Here is a 21364-nt window from a genome sequence, read left to right on the forward strand (position 1 = left end):
AAAGGCCAAAAAAAAAAAAAAGGCCTGGCTTATCTGGAAAACTTGCTCAATTTTTGTTCAATCCCTTTTTGAATGTTCACCATGAACAAAAGTGACAAGGCCACAGTATTTGCACTTAAGTAACACATCTTGTGAAAACAGGACAAAGCTATAGGAAAAAAAATGACTTTAGGACAAGGTAAAATATTTAGAATACATGAAATAGCACAACAGAGGTGTAACAGATAACTGAAAAACAAAATGTGGTGTATCTACGCAATGGAATGTTATTCACCCCTAACAAGGAATAGAGCTCTGATAAATTCTATAATGTGGGTAAAACTTGAAATTCTTATGCTAATGGAAGTAAGCCAGATACAAAAGAATAAATATTATATGACCCCACCAATATAAGGGGCCTAGAAAGTCTAATTTATCGAGATAGAAAATACATTAAAGGTTACAAAGTGCTAAAGGGAAGAGGAAGCACGAGCTACTTAATAAGGAATTTTGTTGATGAGAATTTGGAAATAGACAATGGTGATAACTGCACAACACTATGAATGTGATTAATATCCTGAATTGTACACTTAAGGTTGTTTAAAATGTCAAATATTGTGTTACATATGTTTTACTATAATAAGGAAAAGAAAAAATTTCACAGCAGTTTTTTTTTGGGGGGGGAGGGGTACTGGGGTTTGAACTCAGGACCTCACGTGTGCTAGGCAGGTGCTCTACCACTTAAGCCACTCCACAAGCCTCTCATAACAGCTTGACTGATATTAGCCCAAGGCTAAATAACATAGGTGTCCATCAACAGCTGGGAAACATTCATACAATACAATACATATGCATCAAGAATAAAATAGTGTGATAAATCTCAGAATATCATGTTGAGTTAAAAGCAGTCTTTCACAAGGGAAGGAAACCAAAAACTTGAATGAGACTGATGTGCTCACTATACAGGAATGCATATAGAAATTGTAAACTGGCCGGGGCCACCACGGGAAGTGGACTAGGGAGGAGAGAAGAGGACTGGAAGAGGCAAAGCAACTGGAGCTGTGATACAAATATGCATGGAACAACACAAGGAAACTCCCTGTGTAGCTATCTTTATCTCAAACTAGCAAAACAACGTGTTTCTCATTTTATCTTTCATGGTTTTTCTTCTACAAAATTGGAGAACAGGAGGGCAGAACAGGTTCTGGGGGAGGGTTGACCTGTGGGAGGGGAGAGGTGGCAGGGAAAGGGGTATAAGGATGAATATGGTCCAAATAATGTATACACATGTGCGTAAATGCAAAAACTGATACCTGTGGAAACTGTTCCAGAAATGGGGGGAGATGAAGGAGAGAGGTGAAGAGGGTGAATTCAAGTATGATATATTTGATACATTGCAAGAACTTTTGTAAATGCCACAATGTACCCCCACCCAGCACAACAATTAAAAAAATAAAATAAAATGAAAGCAGTCTTCCAGAAAAGGGTATACAATGCATTAATGCCACTCATACAAAATTCTAAAACAGACAAATGTAATCTATGGTGAAAAAAAACAAACAGTAGTTGTGTCTGGGAGTGCTGAGGATGGAGACTGACTGGGAAGGGGATTAAAAGAACTTTCTGATAGTTGCTTAGTTTACACAGGTAAATGCATTTACCAAAATTCACCAATAAGGCCCTTAAAATCTTGTGCTTTTCACTTATGAACAAACAAAAAAGAACTACAAACAATACTAAACTCCAGTTAGTGACATACAGACCAAAGTGTTTAGGGTAAAGCACTTTGACATCTGCAGCTTACTTTAAATTGCAACAACAAATTCCAGATTGAGGGATGGGTAGATTAGCAAACCAGTGTTAAACATAGCCAAGTGTTAACAATCCACAACCCTATATGTGGATATAGGGATGCACACTGCATATTTCTTTCATAGTTTCTGAATGTTTGAAGACATTTATAATACGATGGGAACATATACATACCAACAAAACAGTTGTTTCTCTTCTTCTCAAGAACTTGGCTTATATTTCTAATACTACAGAGTGAGAATTTATTGTTGTTAAGTTTGTCCCCAGATGTTGCTCTTGCATACATGATGTAATTGCCATTTTCTTTCTGTCCTAAATTCTTCGATTCTCCTGGTGTACACTCTGTTCCAGAGTCATGCTGCCAAATAGAATATAAAGTTATAGAAACTGTGAGGAAAAGAAGGTTTGCAGGTCATTGAAGTTAATTTTCTCAGAACAATGGAAGTTGTGGACTTTCCTTTAGAAAGGATCTTACAGTTGTTTTAGACTGTGAGTAGGAAAACACTTTAGGGACCACTGTCATAGAAGAGAAGGAAAATCATGATGGTCTAGCCATAATGTATAACTTTGGAAGTAGGGAGTAGAATTGAAGACATACTGCCATAAAAACTTATTATAAATAAGCTTGCCTACTTTTAAAACTAGTAACAGATTAACTCTAGTCTTTAAAATAATGATGAATTATATATTAAGACTAGTTCAAAGTTAGAGGTGGGAAAAGAAGAAGAAGGAAACAAAAGAAATGGGCACAGGGCTAAGCAGATACAGAATAGGAACTTAAGGTAGCCAATTTATTAACCAGTACATAACAAAGACAAGTAAAAATGTTGACTTTTTTTGTGATACTGGGATGTGAACTCAGGGTTTTGCACTTGCTAGGCAGGTGCTCTACCACGTGAGCCATGCCCCCAGCACACTATGGTCTACTTTAAAATGAAATTATGAAAGGTCAAGACATAACTCAAACTACTGCCTTGCAGAATGAATAGGAGACTGAGTTCTGTGTCTGACTACAGCACTGAGGGAGTTTCTAGTTTTGGTAACATTTATGTAAGTATTAGGTGCACACAGAAAAGCACCAAAGCATAGCTCCCTGAACTTTCTCAAAGTACACACAATATGTGACCAGCAGTGAGATGGAGCAACAGAACACTACCAGATCCCAGCAGTCACTGCCCTCAGGGCATGTGCAGTACATGCAAACTACACAATGCTCCTCAAATAATTCAGAACACCTCAGAAGGAGCCAAAACACCAGCAAGTACAATAACTATTCCATTTAATTAAAATCTTTTTGAATGGCCAACAATACCGCTCTCTAGAAAGAAACAGAATGGTCATGGGAATCCATTTAAGACACTTTCATTTTGTACTCCCCCATCTGAGGCAACTCTGAAGTATAGCATCTGCTAGCATGTTTACTCTTCCTAACACCTCCTGCTCTTCTCCTGAGCCTGGACTCAGCAGCTAACAACTCTTCATTGTCTTTAGCATCATCTTGCTCCATGTTTTCATTGTACAGAACTCAATTTGGTTTCTGAAAAGGTCTGGCACAAGCTCTATTCTCACTATTAGAATTTTAGAAATGGAAAAGTCCTGATGCTATTTAACTCTTGGTGTCATCATCAAATATCTTGCCACTTTTCAAATCAATAAATGTTACCGAGTACTCAACTATAACTGTGTATCCACTGAAATATATAAAAATATAAAGAAGCTGGACATGATGGCTCATGCCTATAATCCCAGCTGCTCAGGAGGTGGAGAATGGGAGAATCATGATTCATGCATGGCCAGCCAAAGCAGTCAGTGAGACCCCATCTCAACCAATAAGCCAGGTGTGTTGGTGCATGCCTGTCATCCCAGCTACAAGAGAGACATTGGTAGGACTGCAATCCAAGGCTGGCCCAGGCAAAAATACTTAGACCCTATCTGAAAAATAAATGAAGCAAAAAGGGGCTGAGGTATAGCTCAAGTGGTAGAGGGCTTGCCTAACAAGTACCAGGTTCTGAGTTCAATCAACAGTGCAATTGATAGATAGACAGATAAAAACATGGTTTAAAATAAAGTAAGCATTGTCCCAAGCCCTCATGGGATCTACATTCTTTTAAAAACCAACCGCAAACTCTGACCTATCTGCCCAGTCCAATTTATTCAAGGATATTATAATGGGTCATCACTAACAACTATGGGAGGGGAACAGGTGTAAACAGGCTGTCTTCAGATAAAGGAATAAAATGAGCACATAAATAAGCAAAACATAAAGAACAAAAAGAATGTTTTGACTGAACACCCAGAAGTACTGCAAGAGTTTAAATCAAGAGTAAAATTCACAAGGAAATGGCAATCTTAGTTTGATAAAAAAACAGAAAAACTATTTTCTGTCTATGAAAACAATACAAGCCAGGCATAGAATCGCACATCTGTAATCCTGGCATTCAGATGGATTGAGAATCTCAGGTCAGGCTGGGCTGTACAATAGGAGACTCTGTCTTTAAAAAAAAAAAGGAAAAGAAAACTGGATAAATTCAGTTATAATTACCACACATAACAACCAACCACTATTAATGTTCTGTTCTATTTCATATCTGACTTGCATTTGGCAATAACATTTTAATATAAAATTTGGACTCTATCATGCACACAGTAATATTCATGTTTTCTTCAGCTTGAGAGTGTAGGATAATCACTGAAAAGTTTAATTTTTAAATGACTGCAGAGCATTCCATAGTATTTCTGTACTATAGAAAATTATACTGTTTTAAAATTTTTGCGCCAGGCACCAGTGGCTCATGCCTGTAACCCTAACTACTTGGGAGGCTAAGATCAGGAGGATCATAATTTGAAGCCAGCCTGGAAAATAGCTCTCAAGACCCAACCTCCAAAATAACAAGAGCAAAATGGACTGGAGGTGTGGCTCAAAGGGTAGAGCACCTGCTTTGCAAGTGTGAAGCCCTGAGTTCAAACCCTAGTCTTATCAACATCCCCCCAAAGAAAACCCCCAAAATTTGCTATTATAGTCAGGCACAGTAGATTACATCTGTAATTCCAGCTACTTGAAATGTGGAGACAGGAAGGATCACAGTTCTAGGCCAGCCTGGCCAAAAAAGTTAGTGAGACATATCTCAAATAACTACCTGGGCATGGTGGCATGTAACTATAATGACAGCAACAGAGGAGGTATAGATACAAGGATCATGGTTTGAGGCTGACCCAGGCAGAAAGTGTGATACCCTATCTGAAAAATAACTAAAAGCAAAAATGGCTAGGGGGTGTGGCTCAAGTGGTAGGTAGAACACCTGCCTCGCAAGTGTGAAGCACTGAGTTCAAACCCCAGTACCGCAAAAAGCAATTACAACAACGAACCTCAGTAACACCAAAAAATAAAACTAAATTTTTTGCTGTAAGTACAATGAATATATTTTATAATCATTTTTAAACAAACCTAACTCTTTAATAATTATTTATTTCTTTTAGTTGGATTTCCAGAGGTAAAGTTATTGAGTCAAGAACACAGATCAAGATTTCAAAGGGAGATCCCAGCACTAGGGAGACTGAGGCAACAAGATCACAAGTTCAAGGCCAGCCAGGGCTACAGAGTGAGGAAGATTTCAAAGGCACAGATAAGGGGCGGGCAGAGCAACTGACCTAACAAATTAAAGTTATAAAGGACTGTGATTTAATGTGACAGGCAAGAGGAGATGACATAAGAAATATGCTTGGACTCAGATTGTGAGAAATCCTAATACTCTGTTAAGGAAGTATGGGCAGTATCAGCAGGTAGTAGACATAAAATTAAACAGAAGTGGCCTGGTTGGAACTATATTTACACAAAGATTACTCTCATATTGAGAGTCAGGAAGTTGTCTCATTTATGATCACAACTCCCACAACAAAGCTTACAAAGCAGTTTACAACAGGTGTACACTTAGTGTTTGGGACAGAATAAATCTGAAGACAATGTGAACCACTGGGAGAAAGTAAAACTAACATAGCACAGACACGTAGCAGGAGGGATAGAGAGAGGTTTCAGACAAAGATGTCCAGGGAGACATGTTCAGAAATTTATGGTTCTGGCTGATATTACCACAAATTACTCAATAAATATTTGTTAAACATCTACTGCATATGTAAATGGTAGAATTAACAACATGAATAGAAGAATAGAGTGTAATAAAGCATAGCAAAGTCATTAAAAGTAGTCTGGTATGAAAGAAAAAGATGGCAAAGTAAGCAAAGAATGGAAATCAATTTATTCATTAAACAAGAAGCAATACATAATACAAAGTTAATGTACTAAAAACAGGTCACTGGAAGTCAATTAAGGAAAAGATAAGATGGTCTAGACTCCCTACTCCAAATGTGGTCCTCAGAAATCTGTATTCTGAGATTCTTGGAACCTGTATTCTTGAGATTCTTGGTATCTATTCTGAAATCCTCAGGCAACTTCTATGCACATTAAAATATGAGAGGCTCTCAACTAGAAGACAGAAGAGGGGCTGAGAAGGGTGCACAATTCCCTGGGAAGGCCTAGAGCCAAGGGAATGGGGTGGGGGGAAAGAAGGGCAGACACTTATCTGTACATGGGAAAAGTTAGTTCTGCTCATCCTTAATATCTCAAGTACCCTTTTGATGATAATCTCTCAATTCAGTGAGGTGGCACTTAAATTATTTGTTTACTTTGGCACTGGAGATTGAACCCAGTGTCTCATGCATGCTGAGTCTGCACTCTACCACTGACATACACACCTACAAATTATTTTTTAAATAAAAATTTCCATTTTTACAAGTGGTAAGATTCAAGTAAAAAGAATTTAGATATAGTTTTCAAGTAACAATTTCCCCAACATGCTATTTTAATAAGCTCTGCCAAAATCACAGAGACAGAAGATCTTTCAGTACTTCCTATTTCTGTGTTGCAATGATCATTAGGTCACTTAAAAATCAATATAACAGACCAGGCATTAGATGATACCAAAGACTGCTAATAGTTTTTGTTAAGTGTAATAATTACATGTGGTTACATAAGCAGTTCTTTCTGCACTACCTAAGGACAATTTGCTTTAAACATGTTAGCAATGGGAAAAAAAAAGAATTCAAAAGGGCAGAAAAGGCAAAATTCTGATGAATCTATTCCAACTCAGGGTCAGCAAACTGTAGCCCACAGGCTGTTATTACAAGGCCTGTGCTAAGGGTTTCTCCATATTCACAGGATTGAAAACACAAGGCAGAACATGCAACAAACACCAAATGTCCCGAAAGCCTCATTTTCTTGGCAAGCCCTTTATAGAAAGTTTGTTGTCTGTGTTCTGGGTGATGAGCATGTGAGCAGTTTGTTGTGGTGTGCGTCAGAAATTTATCATAATAAAGACTTTAAAATATCAATCTCTTTCCACAATAGATCACAATAAGGCTTTAATAGAAAGAAAGCAAGAAGGCATTGCACAATTTGCTAAAGGTTCTAAATGTGCTTTAAGCAATGAAAAGGGATTCTCACTCAAAACATACCTGAGTATGTTTTGTACTATGCACTAGATACCATTCTAGGGCCATCAGATACAGATAGATATTATTTTGTCTGAATAAGACAAAATTCTTTGCTTTCAAAGAATTCTGCATTTTAAAAAATTTTAATCAAAATTATTCTTTCTTTTCAGTATAGTCATAGTCAAATACATCACTGTATTCTGACATGAAAACTAAACAATCATATGTACATTTGTTTTTGCTATCAAAAATCACTCAACATAAAAGTCAAGCTAATAACTTTTGGACAATGTAATAATTATGCAGTACTTACTGGAGATCCGAAGTTATGTCCAACTTCATGAGCAAAAGTAATGTGGGAGACTTTGGGAGGCACGTGGGACCCATAGTTCTGAACAGTGATAATCCCCGTGTTCAAGGACTTCTTCTTCCCATCTGAATAGAGTTTACTTTTCTCACATATTCCTCCAGAGCTTCCTAATTCAGAACAACAACTAAGTTACTTATTCAAAAAACAGGTAAATGTGAAATTAAACAGCTATATTAAAATATTTAATGTTTTCATTAAATACAATTGGTACCCAATGTGTCAAATACTCATTTTATTTCAAGTAAAATTTTAAGACCAAGCATAATGAAACTTCTGGGATCACTTAAAAAGCCCTTATGCAAGTTCTTCATCATCAAAATGTCCTCAAATTTTTGCTCTCATTACCTTAGAAAAACAGTATTTACATTGCCTCTAAATTTGAATATATTTATATTTACAATGAGTCAAAGCCTATAGCTTCCCATCTTTTAAAACAAAAATGTATGATTCAGGTTAACTGAAAGTAACACAATAGTCTCAAGTAGATTCTGAGACAGTCATATAATAACAGTGACGCACAATAAGTATGTGATTCACTGTCCTAGGATGCAACATAAACTCTATTTGTAAAATAATTAGGTAAAGTGGGTTTAAGAAGAAAAAAAGGAGAGCCAAGAGTGGTGGATTCCAGATGTGGGGTTCACGTCTGTAATCACAATCACTCAGGAGGCAGAGATGAGGAGAATGGTAGTTCTAGGTCAGCCCACGCTAAAAGTTAAGATAACCCCATCTCAACAAACAAGCCTGACATGGTGGCTTATAGCTATAATGTTAGCTCCTCAGGAGGCAGAGATTGGGAGGAGGCAATTTAAGGCCAACCCAGGCAAAAAGTATGAGACTCTAGCTGAAAAATACCTAGAGCAAAGGGGCTAGGGGGCTTGGCTCAAATGGTAGGGAACTTGCCACGTGCAATTCCTGAATTCAAACCCCAGTACTACAAAAAAAAAAGAAGAGGAGAAGGAAGAAAAGACAGGAGAGGATAAGGAGGAGGAGGAAATGGGAAAAAAGAAGGAGAAAGATGAGAACAGAGAGAGAGAGCAAATGTGGAAAAATATTAACTGATTAATCAGGAGTTTACTGTATTACTCTTACAACTCTAGCAAGTTTTTAACTTTATTAAAAATTCAATTTTATTTTCCAATGTGTCCCAAATTTTGTGTCTAACGTGTTTCAAATTTTAAAAGAAAAAATATACTTCTTTGAAACATATCAAATCATTTTGTAGTCTGTTCACTAATAAGAACTTTAAAGTTCAGTATCAAAATGACTGTGCTTTCACATCAAAGGCAATAAGAAATTAGAAAAATAACAGGGAAGATCAGAAACCAGCTGATCAATCTATGTGATTATATTCATTGCTCTAAAGATGTAACTTTTTGGAATTTGTTTTATTTTCTTTTTGAAACAGGGTCTCTCTAAGTAACCATAGGTTGGCCCCAAACTGACCATCCTTCTGCCTCAGCCTCCCTAGTACTGGTAGGCTTGTACCCACTATACTTTCTTTTAATTCACTTTCTTGAAAGATCTTTTACATTCACATTTAAAAGCTGAAGATGTAGATCAGTGGTAGGGTGCATGCCTAGGATGCTCAAGTCCCTGGGTTTGATCCCAGCACCTCAAATGAACACACATAGATACATAGGTTTCTCTGTTGGTACTTTAAAAGATATAATCAAACTGATTAAGGTACCCTACCTCATCAAATTATTTCAAATTAGCTTTCTACACACAAAATTACAACCATATTACTAGACCACTTTAAAAGTCTAGTATTTTAAATCCCCGCTAAAGCCTTTAATAGAAAGTAATCCAAAAAAGAACTATACGAATGATACACTAGTACAACACAACTGTTGCCTTGTTCCTATCAAGTATATGAACATATATGACAGCAAATAAAGATGAATTATTGTCATGACTTCAAAGATGACATGAAAATGTGCTTCACAGAAAAGGAAACTGAAAGACTGAGTCAGGTGCGGATTTAACTCAGCAAGGGCTTGCAAACCTTTAAGATGTTCCGAATTTACTACCTTTTCAAGGAAAATGAAAGACTGAGTCAGGTGCGGATTTAACCCAGCAAGGGCTTGCAAACCTTTATGATGTTCCAAATTTACTACCTTTTCTACAAAAAAACTGAATAGAAAGAAAATAGCACATAACTTACAAATATTTAACAAAGTTTTTAAACTGTTGTTTTTCTACATTTAGAGGTAAATACTAAGGACTATGTCATTCTAGGAACTAGGAAATATAAATATATTAATAAGAACTCTGTATGCAATAACTGTGTAGTTCTAAACAAATAGTAAATTAGTATCATGCCTTAGTGAACATATGTCATACACAAAACAGATCAAAGCAATAACTATCAAATTTGAATGAAGCTTAGAAGACTTTATAATGCAAATCTTCAAATATTTTTTCCTTTTTTTAATGAAGTTTATTTTATTTTGAATTATCATACATTAATAATATAAGGAGATTTCATTGTAATAATCCCACATATTGTATCCTGAACAAGTTCATCCCCTCCCAAGTTTTTCTAAAGTAAACAGGAATAGTTTCAAAAACTCATAATAAACACTTTTGTGTATTTTTAAGGTCTAGCTAATTTAAGGGAAGATCATATATAAATTTGAGTGTACACTTCTGAATAGTCTTTGTAATTTACATCTTCTTTAACCTCTTAAAAAACTGTTTAGTCTTAATGAGTATTGCTTGTATTAAACTTTATATATTTATCACAGACTAACAGCATACGTTAGAGTAACTCAAATTATACAGTAAAAAATAAAGCTGTGTCTTATTTTATAAATTATAATTAGAATAATGAAAGCAGTTTTGGTATGCCAGAAACTCATTTAGTGATGAGACATTATACCAAGTTAAGTAAAAGCTCAAGCTCAGAAATTGCTTTTTATTATAAATTTTTTATTATAAATTACTACAGAGTCATCACTAAAAAATACAAATTGTGAATAAAAAGGAGAAGAGTAAAATGTTTTTAATTCAAAGCAAAAGCAATTACTAAACCGGGCAAATCAAGACAACATTCGTTCAGTTAACTGGTAACATTAAGTTGGATAATGTAGCAGAATGTACTTTAACAAGTCACAGAAATGGCCTCTCAAAAGATATGTTGGGTTCAGCAAATGAAACAGAACAAAGGAGCCACTTAACTTGAATTTACTCTGTTAAAGAGTTGTTGTTTTAGCCTAAACAAATGACAGCAAGTCACCTGCTTAAACACTGAACTCACAAAAAGAAAATGTTCTAGTAATCTTTCTAGCTTTATACTTAAGACTAACTTTGGAACCAGGCTCCTCTTTGTTAGCTCTACTGCAGGCCCTAAATAATTTTAAATGGAAACCTCCAAATCAGCTCAGTTCATTATTTCTACTTATTATGAAGCTAAGTAGGAGATACTGCTTTCTTGATTAAAGAAACCTAAAGAAGTACTCAACTACACGATCGTATAAGAAATTTAGGGGGCTGGAAGCATGGCTCAAGTGGTAAAGCACCTGCCTATCAAGCACAAGGCCCTGAGTTCAAATCCCAGCACCACGCTCCACCCCCTCAAAAAAAGAAGTACTACTGGTGATACAGATCAGTGGTAGAGTGCTTGCCTAGCATGCAGAAGGCACTGGAAAAAGGAGGAAGAGGAAGAAAGGTGGAGAGAGGAGGGAGGAGGGAGGAGGGAGGTAGGAAGAGGAGGAAGAAGAAGAAGAAGGAAGAAGAAAGAGGAATAGAGACTATTGTGAAGTAAAAGACTCAAAGACAAAAAATGTTTCAACCCTCATTATTTTTCCTAGCTCAACTGGATCAATGAAGAGGACCATAGCTCTAAATCTGAGTAACTATTACATGAGAATTAACATAACAATAACACAACAAAATCCTTTCTGCCACCATATTTTTAAATAATAAAATATCTACAGAATTAAATGAATTCTAAGCTAAATTATAAAAATAGAATAAGGATGAACAAAGATACATTAAGACAAATAAAAATGAAAGATTAGGAAACAGTAACATTACAAACTGAGTAAATCAGCTATGAAGGCCTATCTAAAAATGGTAACAGCTGGGCATGGTGGTATATACCTGTAAGCCCAGCATTACAAATTCGAGGCGAGCCTCAGATACATAGCAAGTTCAAGGTCAGCCTGGGCTACACAGCGAGGCCCTCAAAAAGAAAAGAATAAGACAACAGCAAGCTTTACTAAGATTTACAGGCCGAAACACAGAGTCTTAAAAGAATGATAAAGACAGAAGAAATTACAATGTAAATTAAACAATTTGAAGCAAAATGGTTTAGCTGAATTCACACAGAACAGATAAGAACTCAGTCTCCTAGTTCTTATCCAACGATTTTCTCATTATGCCATAACAATTACCCAAAGTGATATTAGACGATCACAACATAGTAATACTGCAAAATTTCTCTCTCTTAAGGGAGAAGAAATGGATTCCAGCAATATGGAATCTCTACTAAGAAACTGGAAACATTTCAATTTCTTATTAGAAACATCTCAGAAAGAGAAGGCTAGGATGTTATAGTATATTATACTTAGTAAAATAACTACTGAATCTGGAGTCAAAAGGTCCAAAACTCAGATTCTGTCTATCTCTAGCCATGTAGGATTGTCACAGGGTTTTTGAACTCAAGTTTCCTCATCTACAGAATAGAGGTAATAATACCTACACCTCATAAAGGCACTAAAATAATCAAGAAGACTATATATGTAACGTTTATGTTTAAAAAAAAGGAGTCAAATATAAAACTAGTTCAGCTAGTGTAAAAAAAAAAAAAGTCATGTTTTCCGTTTTGACTATTCAGTCGCCTACCTGCTCATAGCAGGAGAAGTCCTGTCTTCAGCCTTACAAAGAACCTATCACAATGCAAACTGCAGAAGGAAGCTGTCAGCATTATTTCAAGGCAGGCAGCTTATAGTAGGATGAGATAGGCCAAAGGAACAAAGATTCCTTCTTCTGCAATTTTGACCCTCATTTTCTGTCCCTGCCTAGCCCTCAATAGCTCTTACATAAAGCCTTCTCAGTTAGGGGGTTTAACAGAGTAAAGTTAGAGGGCATATGACACCTGGAATAAGGGAAAAGATCATAACACAGAACAGAAGGGAGGAAAAATGGGGACAGAGGTTGATTTTTAAAAAAAGGTAATTTTTTTTTTCATTTTGACTGTTCAATCTCTTATTTTTGCTCAAGAAATGTTCTCCTTACAAAGATCCTAATAACAAAAATACATGTAACATTTCCTATCATTCTTAATCCATAATTCTGCCTACGGTCACTTTAGAAAAATTTGGAAGACCCGGTATCACAAGCAACTAGATATAAATACTAAGGATCCCCAAAATCTATAGTCCAATCTAATCATAAGAAAAACGTCAAGCTGGCACTTGGGACTCATGTCTGTAATCCTAGCTACTTGGGAGGCTGAGACTGGGAGGACTACAGTTTGAGGTCAGTCCAGGCAAATAAAAGTTTGCAAGACCTCATCTCACCCAACAGCTGGACACGGTGGTGCATGTCTGTCATTCCAACCTGAGATCAGGAGGATCACAATTTCAGGCCAACACAGATGGATCTGGGCAAAAAAAGTTTGCAAGACCCCATCTCAATGGAAAAAGCTGGGTGTGGTGGTGCATGCATGTCATCCCCAGCCATGAGTAAAATGGGAGTATTGTGGTCCAGAGCAGCTTGGGCAAAAGCTGAGACCCTATCTCTAAAATAACCAGAGCAAAAAAGGCTAGAGGTACAGCTTGGTCTAAAGATATGGAGAAATTTGACCAAGCTCCTGTGGGACCATCACATTCTTTTTTCTTTCTTTCTTCTCTTGTGGAGGTAGGATCTTGCTATGCAGCCCAGACTGGCCTTTAACTCACAGTCCTGCCTCAGCCTCACTCCCCTACACCCAGGTCTGGGATTCAAGATGTAAACCACCATGTCCAACCTTATATCACATTCTTAAAGACCAAGCGTCTATAGTTGAAAACGCAAAATAATAGGCAGCACTTTTTTGTTTGAATTATCTCCTCACATGCTCTAGAGGCATTTTGTGAGCAAGCTTTAGAGACAAAAATATTAATGGGGTGATTCTTAAACTTTAGTATGCATCAGAATCAGCTGGAGGGCTTGCTGAAACAAAGACTATAGGGCCCCACATCTAGATTTAACAGACCATACATAATGATGCTCATTCTGTTCAGTAGACCATACCATAAGAAACAATTCTTTGAGACTTGAGAACCACTACATTAATAGAAAATACACAAAGAAAAAAACCCAAATGAATCCTGGAGTTTTTATAATACTAATGAATAGAAAAATGGGATCATAATCTTTGTGAGAAAATTATCCAACTATTTGAGAGGAAAAGAGATTTCATAGTGTAAAACTTGTAAAACATGAAATATTATGGGAAGAAGTGAGCTGAACAACCTCTTAACAACACAGGTAACATAAAAACAATATAAATTATAACAGAAAAATATCAAAAAAAATTGACTGTACTATCCATGACATAAATTTACACTTTTATGACATCATGAATTGAATACATGTTAGTACAACAATATGGAAAAAAGAAGGTTTGAAAATTATTGGGCCTGGTGTGTGGCTCAACCTGCTTAGCAAGCATGAGGCGTGAGATCAAAACCCAGTACCACAAAAGAAAGAAGAGAAAGAAAAGGGGGAGGGGAGAGAGAGAGATGGAGATAGAAACAGAAAGGGAGAAAGAGAAAGAAAGGAAGAGAGGGAGGGAGGAAGGGAGGGTGGGAGGGAAGGAGGGAAGGAAATTACAATAAGGATATTTATTGTTGGCTTTAAAAAAAGAGCAAGAAATAGAAAAGAAAATATGGTACATTACTTATGTTCTTAAAACATGCTTAACAAATCCAAGAATAAACTAATAAGAATGAGAAAAGAAAAACCATAAACTAGATAAAGCAAAAGTCAACCTTCTCAACGTCAGTGGCTTTCAGGGCTAAGATAGGGTGATGCTAGTGGAGCTATGTGTGCGAGTGAATCTCCTGCCCATATCTCTTTCCAGGTAGGACTTCCCCTCACTAAAATAAAGACTAGAAGTAAACCAATAATAAACACATCTTTTCTCTTCTTCCTATATGCTGCTTCTGATCAGTTTCTCTGTTCTTTATCTCAGTACAGACCAGAAAACAAGAATACAGTTTTTTTTCCTCTTTGACAAAGGAAAAGCATAAATTTCCCCTTCTGACTTTTAGATCCTATTTTGAGAGAGAAATTTTTTTTTAATATTGTTTAACTTTTGTGGGGAAAAAAAAATGTATCTTTCCCTTTTAGTTTCAGAAGTACTATTTTTTCCCATAAAATTATTTCAGCTACTGACTTGAATATATCAAATGTTAGGATAGTTCCCATATTTCTTCTTTTTTTTTTTTTGGAGGAAGTAGGTCTTGAACTCAGTGTCTCATGTTTGCTAGGAAGACGTTTGAACACTTGAGCCACTCTGCCAGCTTTGTGTCTTGGGTATTTTCAAGATAGGTTAATTTGCCTGGGGTGACCTTGAACTGCAATCCTCCTGATCTCTGCCTCCTGAGTAGTTAGGATTTTAGGTATGAGTCACCAGGTCCAGTTTGTTTCTCTTTTTTTAGACAGAGTCTCACTATGAAGCCCAGATTGGCCTCAAACACAAGATACTCCTGCCTCAGACTCCTGAGTCCTGAGATTACAGGTGTGTACAACCACAATAGTTCATTACTCATTTCAAAATAAAAAACTGCTTCATCTATTTTGCCATTTACATTATGCTTATGAATCCTGCCTAACTCAAGCAGTGTAAATTAAGATACTGCACAGTCATTGATTTTTCCTCTACTTTGTAAAATTCAATCTTCTGTGAAAACTACTTTTTGTTTCAAGTATTAAGTTAAGACAAAGTTAGATAAACTACCTGAAGGCGCTCCAACCCAGGCCAGACCAAGAACACCATCATCGAAATCTCGGTCTGTGAACACATAGGCCAAACAGTAGTCATCATGGTTCTGCTCAGAATTCAATTCCAAAAACTTCTCCACACCAATGTTTGGGAAACGGAAAGGATTTGTAGGGTCCTTTTCATCAGCAGTTGTATTGATCTAAAATCCAAAACAATAAATTCAATGAGCAATTATTGTTAGCAGAACTTTAATGTAATCTCTGCTCACCTCCGCCTACACTGGCCTGGATAATGGAAAGCAGGCCTTAGTTAAAGTTCCTAGAGACTATTCCCACTGTGCATATACTTGAGCTGATCACAGAGGCCAAGAAACAAAGGAAGGAAGGAAAGAAAGACATGCAGTGTAGGGGAATCAAAATTGAAGTTGTTAAATTTCTGAGCGGTTATTTACCAGACGGCTGAACATACAAGATTTGGAAAGAAAAAATAATTTTGCTTTCAAAAACTCTAATAAAGGAAGTACGCTTTCTCAAATTCAATCTTCTGAGCAAACCTGTTAGTGCTAATCTCTTATATATGGTGCCAAACATAATGACACAAAACCCCATACTTTAGCTAATTACAAGAACATAAAACCCAAGACTGTCAGTTCAGCAGATAAATGATTTTCCTGGTTCTCTCAGCTTACAGTCACATGAGTCAAGCCCAACTAACTGCAAGTTCCAACTGAATGTGGGCAAGAATTTTGAATTCTTTCTACTTTCAAGTCATTTCTCTTACTATTTTGAGGTTAAGTTCCTACAGATCCTGTCATTGACACTTAGCTACTACTCTCCTGGTACAGGTTTCTCTGAAGAATAATCTATTCTAATGATAAAGTTGTACTAAAAAAAGCTTTCATTTATCAACCCCTGTCTCCTTCCATAGACCCTGTCTAGCCTCTGAAGTCTCAAGAATAGTTTGCCTTTCTCCAGGTAAGCCAGGGAATTACATACAAACTAGATAGATATTTTTTAAAGATACCTATGAAAAGTAAACATTTTTCTAAAAGGCAAACCTCAGTTCATTTGAAAATGTTGGTAGTAAGGGGATGATGACTGTTACAGTAAGAACTACAGGTCTTTTCATGATCCATGCCCTCTACTAAAACTAGGAGGCTCATAAGCAAAATGGTAAAAATACCACTGAGGGCAATCACCAAGGGCAGACTTCAGAACATCTGGATTATCTTATTAACAATAAACTAAAACACTTAGTTATAGTCATTTAGTATAAAAAGACTCAAAAACAAGCAACTACAGAGATAAGGCAAGATGGCAGATAGCCAACAGACCCCAGAACTCTGAGCTCTCACAAGTCTGAAAGAAAAGTTCATATACCAAGGGTCAGAAATCCAGCTTCTCCATTAAGTAAGATACTACCAATACCTAGGTAAACTGAACTAATGTACAGCTACTAACCCTTAAATTAGTTTTTTATAGAACAAAACAGCTGCAGAAGCCTTGGTGCTGTGGCTGCTGGCTGTCACACCAGTCCTTCAGACAGCAGTTTCTTCCAACTTTTTTTTGTTTTTCCTTTTTCTAAAACAGAGAACCAAAGAGTGAGTTCTGAAAGTACCTTGGTTGTCCTGGACCCACCAAAATTTGTAGACATAGAACCTCTGACTGCTACCTGCCTGTGACCAGGGATGCCAACCCGATACCACAGAGAGAAACTAAAACCATTTCAGGTGAACGTGCCGCACCATCTGCTCTGGAGGAAGCCACATAGTCCAGCAGAGCTTCCAGGCAGGCTGCACTCCTCTAGGACAAAACTGCTGTTCTAATAAGAGGAGAGAAAATGCCAGCTGTGCCTGGTAGGGGAGGGACTGTTCAACCCTTGACTTTCTTTATAAAATACTGGGGTAATCCAGTCTGTGTGGGGGCAGGGTGGCCCAGCCACACCCTGGAGAAAATAACAACACATTTGACCACCTTGGAGACATTGAAATTAACAGTCCTCCCCAGAGAAGCACATTTGACCAAACAGCTCAACTCCTGCTCCCAGGCTTTGGGGAAGGCTGAAGGGTATGGCCACCACTTACAAATGACCATTGCGGAGGCCTGCTTACTCAAACAAGCTGACCCTGACAGCCACTCCCCACCTCCAGAAGAGCCTCAGCTTACATAGCCTAAGTGGAACCCCTCAAACCTGTCTGGCAGAAAAGGGCACCACTGACTGCCATACCACCCAGCATATCAACGCAGTACCTGGATTAGAAGTCAGAGGTTAAGTGCCCAGTGCACTCACGGAACTCATACGAAACCCACTCCTTTCCATAAAAAGAAAGAAATTTGGACAATAAATTTTTTAATTTTGTTTCCCACTCTGCTGAGATTTTAATTTGCTTAGCCCTCTCTTGTTTTGTATTCTTTTCTCTCCCCTGACTTTTTCCCCTTTTTTTCCTTCCTTCCCTCTCCTCGTCTTCCCTTCTCTCTGTCCTTTTCACCCCACTGTCCCTATCTCCTTCACACTAACCCCTCACCAAGTAAGTAGTCTAGTTTATGAACTTTACACATTACTCCTATCCTTCCTATCCCTCTGCAATCCCAGACAATAGCAACTGTTATTTCCCCAATACCCACTAATTATAGTTAATACTGCCAAGGGTTTTATATATTATCTAAATAACAGGTATGGCATTGGATCTGAATTTGTTATTACTAAGTTATACCTCCAGGTCAGTGAACAGAAATGTTACAACAACCCAGACAGCAACTAAGCTAGCCAAAGCACAGAAATTATGTCAAGGGAAAGATAACAGGTGATGAAAACCCCCAACCAAGTCATCAACAACACATGAGCAAATCTCAAAGTAGAAAGATGGGTGGAAAAGAAGGCAGGGAAATATGACTCCTCAAAAGGTTAATAATCGCACAATAGAGGATTTGGTGGACAGTGAAGGGGATGAATACCCAGTTGGTGAGGTCAGAAGAATGATGATAGGAATGTTTAATGAGCTTAAAGAGGACATGCAAAAACATCTCAATGAATCCCAAGAGAACATGTTGAAAAAAAAAAAACTTGAGAACAGAAACAACTAAAATGAACTCAAAAAAGGACTTCAACAAACATCACATGAAACTAAGAAAATCAATCAATCAATAAAAAGAGACAAATGAAATAAAGAAGACAGTGCAAGATGTGAAAGAAGAGCTTAACAAAGATATGGAAAGGAAAGAAAAGAAAAAGAGAGAAAGGAAAGAAAGAAAGAAAGAAAAAAAGAAAGGGAAGGGAGGGGAAGGGAAGGGAAGGGAAGAAAGAGAGTAATCCTGGGAAAGTTCCTTAAGTCAAATAAAAAATACAGTTGAAAACCACTCCAGCAGACTGGAACAAATGGAAGACAGAATTTCATGGCTCAAAGACAAAATAGATCTTAAAGAAAAAGATGGAAGAATACTTAGAGCAAAGACTGAACAGTTGTGAAAGGAATATGCAAAACCTCTAAGACTCCATCAAAAGACCAAACCTGTGAATCATGAGCATTGAAGGAGGAGAAGAGATGCAAGCCAAAGGCAAAGGAAATATATTATAGCAGCAGAAAACTTCCCAAATCTAGAAAAAGAGATGCCCATCCAGATACAGAAAGCCTGTAGGACACCAAATAGACATGATCAAAATAAAACCTCTCCATGGCATATTAAGAGTTAGAAAAAAATACAGCATAGAGAACAAGGAAAAGAATACTGAAGGCTATAAAAGATAAAAATTAAATAATATATAAAGGTAAACCCAACAAAATAACAGATTTTTTAAAAGAAATCTTAAAAGTAAGAAAGATATGGAATGAGATATTTCAAGCTCTGAAAGAAAACAATTTCAATCCTAGGATACTCTACTCAGTGAAGGGTCATTCAAAATTGAAGGAGAAACAAAAACCTTCCATGATAAACAAACTAAAACAATATGGGAACCAATAAACCTTCACTCCAGAAGATTCTCAAAGGAATCCTATACACAGATGATGAAAATAAACATAGCCATGAAAGGATGGGAATTATTAAATCTCAAAAGAAGAGCAGACAAGAAATTAGAGAGTAACACAGAAATAACTGAACACACACAGACCCTTATCAAAAAAAAAAAAAAAAAAAAAACAACTAAATAACAGGAACACCACATACCTCTCTTCAGGAGTAGTTATACTTATATCTGATAAAGTAAACTTCAAACCTAAATTAGTCAGAAGAGATGAAAAATGTCCCTTCATACTAATAAAAGCAGCATAACAATAACAATTGTTAACTTAAATGTACTCAATGTTGATGCACCCAACTTCATTAAACATACACTACTGGATTTAAAAACACAGACAGGCTCCAACACAGTGATAGTGGGAGACTTCAGTACTCCTCTATCATCAAGACACAGGTTATCCAGACAAAAAAAATCAACAAAGAAAATGTGGAAGTGAACAACAGAAATCTACAGAGTATTCATTTCATTACGCAACAGCATAATATATATATTCTTTTCAGCAGCCCATAGAACTTTCTCCAAAATGGATATTTTAGGTCACAAAGCAAGCCTTAACAAATATAAAAAAAAAAAAATTGAAATAACCCCCTGTGTACTGTCTGACTACAATGAAGTAAAACTAGAACTCAAAAACAAAAGAAACAGTAGAAAATACTCAAACACCTGAAGACTAAACAACATGTTGCTCTATGATCAGTGGGTCATCAAAGAAATAAGGAAGGAAATCAAAAAGTTCCTGTAATTTAATGAAAATGAAAGTACACCTACCAGAACCTATGGGACACAGCAAAGGGACTGCTAAGGGGAAAGTTTTTAGCCATGAATATATACACTGGGAACACAAAAAGATCTCAAATAAATGACATAATGCAGTATCTCAAACACCTAGAAAAACAAGAACAAGCTAAACCTAAAACAAGCAGAAGGAGAGAAATAATAAAAATAAGGGCCAAAATGAATGAAATAGACCAAAAACTCCATACAAAGATACAACAAAACAAAAGGCCAGTTCTTTGAAGAGATAAAAAAGATTGATAAGCCCCTAGCAAATCTGACTAAAATGAGGAGGAAGAAGACCCAAACTAATAAAATTAGAAATGAAAAGAGGGAGATCACAACAAGTCCCATGGAAATCCAGAGAACCATAAAGGATTACTTCAAAAACCTGTATTTAAATAAATTGGAAAATCTAGAAGAAATGAATAAATTTCTAGACATATATGACCAACCAAAATTGAACCAAGAGGATATAAATCACCTGAATATATCTATAACAAGCAATGAAACTGAAGTAGCAATAAAGTCTCTCAGGTCCAGGACCTAATGCACTCACTGTTGAATTCTATTCCAGACATTTAAAGAACTAATTACCAACACTCCTCGAATTTTTCCATGAAATAGGAAGGGAAGGAATCCTGCTAAAAATCATTCTATGAAGCCAGTATTACACTCATCTCAAAACCAGATAAGGGGACATACATACAAAAAAAGAGAGAATTGTAGACCAATCTCTTTAATGAACTTAGAAGCAAAAATTCTCAACAAAATACTGGAAGACCGAACTCAACAACATATCAAAAAGCTTATACACTACAATCTAGTTGGTTTTATCCCAGGAATGCAAGAAAGGTTCAACACACACAAATCATTAAATGTAATACAGCATTAACAGAAGCAAAACCAAAAAACCAAACAACAAAAACCCACATGATCATCTCAATAGATATAGAAAAGGCCTTTGACAAAATTCAACATCCTTT

General features: G+C 36.6%; 1 protein-coding gene across 2 annotated transcripts in view; it reads right to left on the reverse strand.

Annotated features, from left to right (window-relative positions):
- Positions 1–21364, reverse strand: part of Adam10 (ADAM metallopeptidase domain 10) — a 141773-nt gene that overhangs the window by 21983 nt on the left and 98426 nt on the right. For both annotated transcript variants that reach the window (XM_020168723.2, XM_074066064.1), the window contains exons 8-10: positions 15603–15786; positions 7592–7755; positions 1966–2149 (exon numbers count right to left, since the gene is read on the reverse strand). In XM_020168723.2, coding sequence (XP_020024312.2) covers positions 1966–2149; positions 7592–7755; positions 15603–15786 — 532 coding nt within the window. The remainder of the gene's footprint in view (positions 1–1965; positions 2150–7591; positions 7756–15602; positions 15787–21364) is intronic.

This window comes from Castor canadensis, chromosome 2, assembly GCF_047511655.1.
Source record: "Castor canadensis chromosome 2, mCasCan1.hap1v2, whole genome shotgun sequence".
NCBI lineage: Eukaryota > Metazoa > Chordata > Mammalia > Rodentia > Castoridae > Castor > Castor canadensis.